The sequence below is a fragment of the Schistocerca nitens genome, chromosome 4 (assembly GCF_023898315.1).
Source record: "Schistocerca nitens isolate TAMUIC-IGC-003100 chromosome 4, iqSchNite1.1, whole genome shotgun sequence".
In the NCBI taxonomy this organism is placed as follows: Eukaryota; Metazoa; Arthropoda; class Insecta; order Orthoptera; family Acrididae; genus Schistocerca; species Schistocerca nitens.
The window spans coordinates 672282040-672293222 of NC_064617.1; the positions used below are offsets into that span (position 1 = coordinate 672282040).

At 40.9% G+C, this 11183-nt stretch overlaps 1 protein-coding gene across 1 annotated transcript; it reads right to left on the minus strand.

The window, feature by feature from the left end:
* Positions 1 to 1025: 1025 nt before the first annotated feature.
* LOC126252075 (acyl-coenzyme A diphosphatase FITM2-like) lies at positions 1026 to 5598 on the minus strand. Its single transcript, XM_049952927.1, has one exon. The coding sequence runs from the start codon at positions 5542 to 5544 to the stop codon at positions 4414 to 4416; it is 1131 nt and encodes a 376-aa protein (XP_049808884.1). The 5' UTR covers positions 5545 to 5598; the 3' UTR covers positions 1026 to 4413.
* Between the last annotated feature and the right edge of the window lie 5585 nt (positions 5599 to 11183).

Sequence of the window (11183 nt, forward strand, 5' to 3'; positions counted from 1 at the left end):
TTGTTCACATGTTCTACAGAACATCTAACTACTCCCTTTAATGCAAGTGTAGTGCCTGAACAACCCACCTCACTTAGTAACCTCGAATAAGGTATATAAAGCTAGTGTATGCATTGAATGAAAGAATGTCTTGCAATTCTACATCAGGATGAATGCATGGCATAACTCAGTGGAAGATAAGAATGTTTATTCAAATTCTGTACTAAAAAGTAAATGATAAAACACTAATGTCCAGAGGTACCACTGTCAATTATGAGCTACCTACCTTCATTCACTTGACCCTCAAATACAAATGAATCACCAGTTTAAATACTGAAACGTGTGCATAAATCCAAATGAAGCTATACTCTAGGACAATGATCATCAGAATCAGAAGAGAAATTACGTCTAATGATATTAAAATGTGCATACTGAACTGGGACAACTGTTTGTTGATGAAGCTGGGTAAGTTTTTGCGTAAAGTCAGTGTGATAAGACAGACAATGGCGACAACTTGTAAATAAAACAACTGGTCATACAGGACGTGCACAAGGAGGAAATCCATCCCAGAAAGCTGGAACAAATTGCCAAGCTCTCATCTTGGTACTTTAAATCATCATCGATTTACATATGACAAACTTAATGCTATCGAGTTACTTTGAAGAATCTCCCTCAGCATTGATAACAAGCAACGCAGGTATCACTCTTTGTCGATAGATTTTTCCCACAGCTGTTTCTTATTCTCATTTGATTTGGCTACTTTGTGTTAAGTCCGAAACTTCAGTTAACAGTGATTCAGAAAATTGACCCATTCTTCACACATACAGATGTATGTTTGCAGCACTAGTCCACACATACTTTTTTGAAGTCTCAAAGGGAAACATAATAGTTTATATCTCAAAACCAATTCTGTTTGTTTGGATACAAAGCTTTGAAAATGTAGTGAGAGTTCAGGTGTGTGTGCTCTGTGGTAGAAGAGCAGTGTTCATATTCAGTTTAGGCAAATATAAACAAATGGACACAAATTATAGATGTAATGTACACAGTTAATATAGAAAAGTATATATTTTAACAATCCTTAAAATACATATTTGTTAAGAAAAACACATCACAGATATACATTTTATGTATTTCACATTTTGCTATTTGTTTCCTGGCTTCTATCTGGGCAACATTACCACTGGTACGAAGTTTAATAATTTGTACTGCCTTAATAAAATGTTCACAGCCTTCACATAATGGAATAAAATAAATTTCAAATTGAGATAGAGAGCCTACAGTACACAAAATTTTGCTTTATTTCGTAAATATACTGTGAGAAAATTTAAAACTTTTAGTTCAGCTGCCTGCCAAAAAAAAAAAAACCACACACATTTCATCTGAATTCTCTAACTTCATCTTACCACCACAGCATTTTTCAAACATACATTAAAAATGGAAAACCAAAGTCAGATTCACAGGTAAAAGAAACAGAAATACGTTCAATAGAAATAAATAAATAAAAAAATAAATTGAAGACATTGGCCAAAGTTCACCTGCAATTCTGAACGACATTTAGCCTAATACAATTTTTCAACAGCATATTGGCTGGAAAAGGATTTGAACATCCCTCAAAAACAAAATACATAAGAGCACAAAAAGTTTCTCTGGCTCTCACTCTCAGACATTTTCAAATTCCCACTGATACTGTAATCTGAATTACTGTTAAAATATTACATGTAAATGGCAAAAACTCCAATATTGCATAGTTTAAAGGAATAAATGGGTATTTCATAACAATAAGATAATAGTAGTACCAATCTTGCAGTAAACCTAAGTCTTTGCATACAACTGAGTTAATTTATTCATCCCCCTCCCATTAAGTAAACATTATCTAGAAAACAATGAAGACAGATTTGAATGTTACGAAAACTGAAGAGTGTACATACAAAGGGGAAACTACACTCAGGCTGAAGTATTTGGCCAACTATCTAATATTCTTTCTAAGTTATAACAAGCCAAAATAATTTTCAAAAGTAAGGTCTGTCAACATACATATGCAAACACAGAATTTATGAATCATTAGAGAAAACAATTATGGAAAGTACACAATTCAGATTATGATAAGGATAGCTATGAGAAAAATGAAGTGTGGCTACAGTTCCCACATACCACGTCAGTAAGGCCTATCAGTACTGGATGCAAACTGTGACCTTTAGCATAATGACGTGGTGCATGACATATGTGCAGACAGAAATAAAACACTACAGTGACCTCTTTTCTTTCAATATTACCTTTTGGAATGTAGGTTCTGGTGTCATGGCTTCTCTCACACTGCCCTTACATCCCAGTTAAATTGTAAAACTTAAGTGGAAATTGAAAAGCCAACAAATGGGGTCCTATGAGATAGACTACAATTCATCTTAAACTGAGTATTCTACACATTGGATTTTTATGATGATATGGATCAACACGGACAGATCATATCAGGCAACTTCAGCATTTCAAAGATACCAAATGCGAGGGTCATTTACGTCAATGCAAATATGACTTTGAACACTTGAAAATACAGTTCAGACAGCTTAAAATTATCTCGTTTTCCCTGAAGGACTGTACACGAGTAGGTATCAGATAACACAAATCTTAAAAGCACACATTACCAAAATTTTTATAAAAAGGATTTGTCATTAAAATTGTTAACTCTGAGGCAAATATCCATCAAATACAAACTACTGTCTATTCATGCTACTGGCATATGTGGTCCCCACAGAATTGACCCCATTTCCAGTTAGAGATTATTATGCTGTCATAATGCAAAATTTGTGTCAGTGGCTATATTCCAATTAAACTTAAATTTTGGGACTGACGGATTGCAGTTGTGGAGAGCAGTGTTGGTTGTGCACAGCCAATCGTGCTTCACAAGGCAATATATGAAAACTGCATTACAGGCAACACAGCAAGCACTAGGCACTCAACTACTATTGGATGGCGGATGGCCACTACTACTTGACTCGCTGGAATGTCGAACACAAAATAATTTTAATTAGAATACAACAATGCTGCCAGTCTTCTTTAAAATCAGGACAAATCTAATGAACCTTTTGGACTCAAGGAGAATTGCAACAGACATACTGTGAATATTCTACAAAGGAAGGAAACTGGTGCCTGTGAGAGGCTGCTTAGACTGAAGTGTTCTACACCAGACAATCACACAACTCATCTTACCATATGTAAAATTTAACCCGAAAGTCAGATTGTTTGAGAGGCAGTGCAATTTCAATATATAAAGAAATGGGAGCAATTTGCTGCTGTTTCATCACCTATCAAAGAACACCATTGCAACAGAACTCCTAAGGTAAGAAATGAATACACCAATGGCAACACAAATTCTTTGTGTCAAACAGTCATCAACTGAAAAAGAGATATTTGTGCTCTTACTTGCAAATAAATAAAACAAAACAATCATGACAAAGTAATTCTTACTTTCAGTGGGAAACATCTTTAAAAAGCCATCTCACATTTCAACAATTATAAATAACATTCCATTCCAAAAATTGGTTTCCTGCATAAAAAATTAGGTGCCTTAAAGACAGACCATAAGAATAGTAATCTCAAAAGAAGTATTTATGTTATTTCCCTTCTGGTTACAGCTTCTACAGTAAAATTCTGGAAAAAATGTCAGATTTTACAAAACACACATGATCATCCTGGTAAATAAACTACCACGATACAAGTTTTGTACATGAGTACCATTCAGTATCAAAACTGAACTGATTGCTCCTCAGTGACTGTCACATTATAAAATTCAGTTACATATTACTATTAGACTACATTTCCAAAAAAATTCAGTGAAAACAGAGAGCTCTGAGAAAAAGGCTTCCAAAACACAGAGATATAGAGTAACATGTCACTCGCTGGTTGCTTCTGTTGTATACCAAACAGAAACATTACATACAGGTAACAGAAGGATATCAAAAATTTGAAGGACAGATACTTTAACAAGGAAATACCACTTCTTAAATGAAATGTATGGCATCTTATGCTGAGAATTACCACTGATAGGTTATACACTCTACCAATAAAAAAATTATTAATGAATATTGCTTATAAATACTGTATAAACAAATATTTACCACAGGTCATCTTGAATCTTAATTAGCAGCCTCATAAACGTATCTGAATATCTATTTCATACAGGACTTCTAACAGAACAGTGAAGCAGTAATTGCATTGCAAATGAGGTATCACATTGAAAATTAGTCACTCTGAAACAAGTGTGCATTTCAATTTTTTACAAATGTCCTAAATTTAATGCCTGCTTCATCGAAATAATCAATGATCATCAATTTTTTTACTTCTCCAGAGCTCTCCCTCCGACGCTAACAAGTAAGTTAGAAAAGTTGTGCAGGTAACTAACTGTTCAGCAGGTCATTCAGAAGTGGACACCTACATATGTCAGAGCTGAGTTTTCACAGATGAAGACTGATCTTCATTTTGTTGACTTTCTTCCTCTACATTTCTTGCTGCATATAAAGGCATCCCCATAAACCTGGGTATATCATTTTTCACATTTGTTGTTGATGATCTTTTGTTTAATGGAACACTTCTGTTTACATTTAAATCTCTGTATTTAAACAGTCCTTCACCAGGTAAGTTGCGCATTAAAGTATATAAATACCTATAGGTCACAAACCACATAAGAATTGCTATAGCACCGCTGATAAACTTTTCAATCATTATATGATAATAAAGAATTGTGCTCACTAACATAACATCCCACAAGACACTTAAGGTAGTCATTCCAATAAATAAGGAACGTATATAGGGCGTAAATTTTTGGTATGACTCTTTCAAACGCAGGAACTCAACTTCTGTCAGCAATCTTAATGGGCTATTGCTGACAGACGCATCACTGTTGCTTCTTGCATGTTCTTCATTCCGAATCAAGTCGCGTATTCCTTCCCATCCGATTATAGCTCTCGCTTCTTCAATCAACACGAGATTGCTATAAATCAATATAAATGCATGCCCTGATAAGTCAAACCCATACCAACTTCCACCAGCTCCCAGGCATACTGATTTCGAGCTGTGTTTCTTTGGATTGCACCTTCCATAATTTGATTCTATGTAACTGAAAGTATTAACCCAGAAAAACCAACAGCACGTGGATATACCAAGTCTCATTAAGTGTTTCAGGACAAGCTCTCGCTTACCACAGCAATAAGTGTAACTTGTCAAAATGAGAAATGGAAATGCTACGAGGAGCGTCCATCCCCAACCGAGTTTCACGAAATAAACATTAAACACATTCGCAGAACTCGAAAAGTATGAGCGTGGAAAAGGTAATATATCTGCTATGAGTGAAAGTAGAAATAAACAACCACCATACACAGCCACCTTAATGCTTGTATCAACAAACAAAGTCTTCCTGCAAACATGAAGCACCATCATCAGTAGGACGTTGCATATCGACGACGGCTCTGGTAGAGGCTTCCTTCCCCTCGCTTCGAAGGAATAACTTTCCTGAGGCCTGAAGTTAAGTCTCGACCCTGCATTTTGGTGCAACGGGCGCCTTCTCGTTGCCATGATCGAATATTACACATCTACATGATACTGCATTCCGCAATGTTATAAGTACAACCAAAGATATTTTCCAAACATTACTTCGTGCAAAGCAAAGATGTTAAATTTCCCTCTTCGTTCAATGTTATTATATCACAGATAGACTCATCCGGGTTCAATTAAATTCGACTCACCGTTGAAAAAAGTACCCAGGAGTAGACGACTACTGACAGCCTCGAGACTCTTCCATCTGATGTACAAGATGTATAAGGCGCGCGAAATACCACCAGACTTCAAAATGAATGTAATAATTCCAATTCCAAAGAAAGCAAACGCTGACAGGTGTGAATATTACCAAATTATCAGATAAATGAGTCATGGTTGCCAAATACTAACACGAGTTCCTTACAGAAAAATGGGAAAATTGGTAGAAGGAGACCTCAGGGAAGATCAGTTTGGATTGCGGATGTATGCAGGAACACAGGAGGCAATACTGAGCCTACGACTTCTCTTAGAACATAGGTTAAGGGAAGACAAACCTATGTTTACAGCATTTGCAGACTTAGAGAAAGCTTTCAACAATATTGGCTTGAATTCTCTGAAATTCTGAAGGTAGCAGCAGTAAAAATACAGGTATCGAAAGACAATTAGCAGCTTGTACAGAAACCGGAAGACAGCTGCAAGAGCCAATGGACATGAAAGGTAAGTAGTTGTTGAGAAGGGAGTGAGACAGGACTGTAGCCTATCCCCAATGTTATTCAATCTGTACCCTGAACTGCCGTTCTAAGGATCAGAGTGTGGCATGTCAGATTCCTTAATCAGACAGGTAGGTTAGAAAATTTTGAAAGGGAAATGGATAGGTTAAAGTTGGATATAGTGGGAATTAGTGTAGTTTATTGCAGGAGGAGCAAGACTTCTGGTCAGGTGAATACAGGGTTATAAATACAAGCTCAAATAGGTGTTATGCAGGAGCAGGTTTAATAATGAATTTAAAAAATAGGAATATAGATAAGCTACTTGTGGTGTCACCGCCAGACACCACACTTGCTAGGTGGTAGCTTTAAATCGGCCGCGGTCCATTAGTACATGTCGGACCCGCGTGTCGCCACTGTCAGTGATCGCAGACCGAGCGCCACCACACGGCAGGTCTCGAGAGACTTACTAGCACTCGCCCCAGTTGTACAACCGACATTGCTAGGAAAGGTTCACTGAGAATTACGCTCTCATTAGCCGAGACGATAGTTAGCATAGCCTTCAGCTTAGTCAATTGCTACGACCTAGCAAGGCGCCATTTATCCTTTGCTATGTATCTAATGAAGCATGTACAGTAACAAGACCAATGTTCACCAATTGTTGATTAAAGTTAAGTATTCCAGCAGCTACGTACTTTTCTTTATAGCATTCATTAAGTATCCTGTTTCAGACCTCACGCCATCCTGCATGAGCTTATAGCGTGCATTTCGGCTTCCTCAAACAACACGGTGTTGGCACTTCTGCCAACACTTCATATTGGCGACGAGGCTTAAAAGAGGATTTCGCGTTCGTATTGCTCTAATTTGTTTGTGTCATGGCTTCGCCACAATCTCCAAATGTACTGTCCGAATTTTATCGCTTGCAGAATCAGCAGACGCAGGCGTTATTGGATGCCCTTGGACAGCTCGTCCAGGGTCAACGTGCAATGCAAAACGATGCGGCAGCCGCCGCTCCACCGCTACCGCAGCCACAACATGCTGTTGCACCCCAGTTTCGTCCATTCGATGCGGAAATGGAAACATGGACGGAGTGGTCACGCCAATTTGGATTCCATCTCGCTGCCTACAGAATTCAAGGTAACGAGCGGCAGCCTCACTTATTGTCGTGTGTAGGGGTGCAAACGTACCGTGTGATAGTGCAATTATTTCCCCGATGCGACGTAGCAACTCTGTCCTACGAAGAAATTTTGTCTGCTTTAGATGCCTATTTCAAAGAAACAGTCAATGTAGTTGCAAAAAGGTATACATTCTTTCGAACAAAACGTACGGCCGGTCAAACTAATCGGGAGTGGGTTGCAACTTTGCAAGGCCTTAGTAGGGATTGTGCTTTTGAGTGTGAATGTGGACTCCCTTATTCAGATACTATGGTGTGTGATGCAATTTCACAGAACGTTTCTGATGTTCGTATACGGGAGCAAATTTTGAAACTAGTCAATCCCTCCCTTCAACAAGTGATAGACATATTGGATAGGCGAGACACACTTGACTTTGCTGAGGAATCATTTGCAACTTCGCCAGCTGTGTGTCACATTAACCGGCCCGCCGGGCGAGCTGGACCGAACGGTAATCAGCCCTCGCGCACGTCTGCGCAACCACGTGTCCCGCGCAAGCATGCAAATGCAGTGAAATCATGCCCGCGGTGTGCAACTAGACATTCGCGTGACAATTGCCCGTCACGCCAAGCTATTTGCTTTTTCTGTAATAAGAAAGGACATGTTCAAAGTGTTTGCCAGAAAAAGCTCCGAAAGGACACTCACAACCATTCCAGGCCCTTTGCTTCGCGCCGGAATCGAACCAAGAATACTCAGGCTCGTGAACCTTCGCCCATGGACATTCATGTAGTTAATTCCACTCCGCCCAGTGCCGCTCCTTCTAACAGTGACTGTGTTCGTCCCACAAAAAGTGTGCGTCGACATCGACGGAAATCACGTAAAGCCGCGAGTGATTCTGTACCAGTGTCTGTTCACGTTGCACGAGACAGTCGCTCTTGTCGTCAGCAGGACAATAAACTTTTTGTAGACTTAGACATTAATGGCAACGTGATCCCATTCCAGCTCGATACCGGAGCTGCAGTTTCCCTAATCAATAAAGACACGTACAAACAACTGGGCAACCCTCTGTTGCGTGCCGCAAATGTTAAGCTCACTAGTTATTCAGGACAGCATCTCCCTGTGTTAGGACAGTGCAGCCTTCTTGCAACATACAAGGGACAAACAAAACTTGTGTCATTTTACGTTCTTCGTTCTTCTTCTGCAGTGAACTTGTTTGATTTAGATTTATTTCAGTTGTTTAACTTGTCTATCGTAAATCAGGTCCTATCAGTGAACCAGACTGTGCCTTCAGACAGTGTTTCTCGTCTATGTGCAGAATTTGCAGACATTTTTGCACTGGGCCTTGGTTGCGCTAAGAACTATGAAGCACATTTGGCACTGAAAGTCAACGCGGAACCGAAATTTTTCAGAGCGCGCAATGTTCCCCACGCATTGCGTGATGAGGTCGCAAGAACGTTACACGATTTGGAATCACAAGGTGTAATTGAACGTGTGCAGGCTTCTCTCTGGGCATCACCCTTAGTAATTTTGCCAAAACCTTCCGGAAAATTGCCGGCCGACGTGGCCGTGCGGTTAAAGGCGCTGCAGCCTGGAACCGCGAGACCGCTACGGTCGCAGGTTCGAATCCTGCCTCGGGCATGGATGTTTGTGATGTCCTTAGGTTAGTTAGGTTTAACTAGTTCTAAGTTCTAGGGGACTAATGACTTCAGCAGTTGAGTCCCATAGTGCTCAGAACCATTTGAACCATTTTTGAACTTCCGGAAAATTGAGACTTTGTGTGGACTTCAAGGCAACGGTGAATCCACAACTAGTGATTGCAACTTTTCCTATACCCCGCCCGGAAGATCTTTTTGACAAACTGTGCCCGGGTAAATATTTTTCTAAGTTGGACCTAGCAGATGCGTACTTGCAAATACCGGTGGACGAAGAATCCCAGCACGTATTGGTGGTTAACACGCATCTTGGTTAGTATCGCTTCAAAAGACTGCCATTCGGGTGTGCATCCGCCCCTGCATTGTTCCAGCAATATTTACAAACTGTTTGTGCATCGGTCCCTACTGCAGCAAACTATCTCGACGATATTGTGATCTCTGGAAAGACAGAAGATGAACATTTAGCTAACCTCCGAACATTATTTCAGGTCTTGCGACAAAATGGTCTTCGCTTGCGGAAGGACAAATGTGTGTTTTTTGCTCGTGACTTACCATATTTGGGACGTGTAATCAATGCCCAAGTCATACATCCGAGTCCAGAGCACCTTCGTGCCATACAAGACTTGCCTTCGACGCAGAATTTGAAGCAGCTACAGAGTGTGTTGGGAAAAATTAACTATTACAATAAATTTGTGCCGCGCGCTTCTTCCATTTCAGCTCCGCTTCATCGCTTACGCCGTAAAGGTGTTCCGTTCGTCTGGACGACGGAATGCGAACGCGCCTTTCGCCAGTTGAAATCGGCGTTGCTTTCAAATACTTGCCTTACGCCATTCGATCCCCAGAAACCCCTTTTGTTGATGGTAGATGCATCGGATTTCGGGATCAGTGCTGTGCTTGCGCACAAAGATGGCTCGCATGATCGCCCTATTGCCTTTGCGTCCAAATTGCTGTCGTCAGCGCAAAGCAATTATTCACAGATAGAGAAAGAAGCCTTGGCTCTCGTATTTGGTGTTACTAAGTTTCATGATTTCTTGTATGATCGTCACTTTACCATCATCACAGACCACAAACCTTTGACGTCGCTTTTTCATCCGAACAAGCCTGTACCTCCACGAACAGCGCAGAAATTCATTCGCTGGTCTATTTTCCTCTCGCAGTAACGCTACGATATCTTGTATCGGTCCACTGCTAAGCACGGAAACGCCGATGCGTTGTCCCGTTTGCCTGTTGCTGAGGATAGAGCATTCGATTCTTCCGAACTTGCTTGCATGTTCATTGATGCGGAAACCGATGACGTGGTCGAATCGTTTCCGATTGATTTTCGTCGTGTAGCTACAGCCACAGCTGCTGACCCTGTCCTTGCTAGAGTTTTGCGTTTTGTTGCTACGCAATGGCCCTTGTCAAAGTCACGGATCGAGGATCCGTTGGTTCGCAGATTTTTGCTCACAAGGAGAGGCTTTTTGTTCGACGTGGTGTTTTGCTGTTGCGTTCTGATAATGATCAGTCCAGAGTCGTGGTCCCACGTTCGTTACAGTCCTCTGTCTTACAGCTTCTCCACCAAGGACATTGGGGAATAGTGCGAACGAAACAGCTTGCTCGTCAGCACTGTACTTGGTTCGGAATCGATGTTGCGATTACGAATATGTGCTCTTCTTGCATGGCGTGTGCCGAACAACACTCCGCACCGCCGCGGAAATTCTTTGCATGGCCGAAAGCCACTTCCCCTTGGCAACGCTTGCACATCGATTTTGCTGGTCCATTCTGGAATGCTCGATGGTTGGTTGTGGTCGATTCCTTCAGTCATTTTCCTTTTGTTGTCAATATGTCTTCCACGACGTCATCTGCCACCATCCAAGCGTTATCTGCTATCTTTTGCATTGAAGGTCTTCCACAGACTATTGTTTCCGACAATGGCCCACAATTCATGTCCGCAGAATTTCAGTCATTCTGCAAGGCCAATGGTATTCAACATCTGACATCCGTGCCGTTTTCGCCTCAATCCAACGGTGCCGCTGAACGATTGGTCCGGACTTTCAAGTCACAGATGTTGAAGTTGAAAGAGTCGTATTCGCGGGAGGACGCGTTATTGCTCTTTTTGTCTTCGTATCGCTCTCAGCCCCGAGATGGTCGCTCGCCGGCTGAGTTGTTGCATGGTCGTCCTCATCGAACCTTGATGTCTTTGCTGCATCCGCCGCATCAGGTTCTTG

Excerpts from the sequence above, each read along its gene's own strand:
- LOC126252075 (XM_049952927.1), bottom strand. The coding sequence starts at position 5,544 with ATGGCAACGAGAAGGCGCCCGTTGCACCAAAATGCAGGGTCGAGACTT.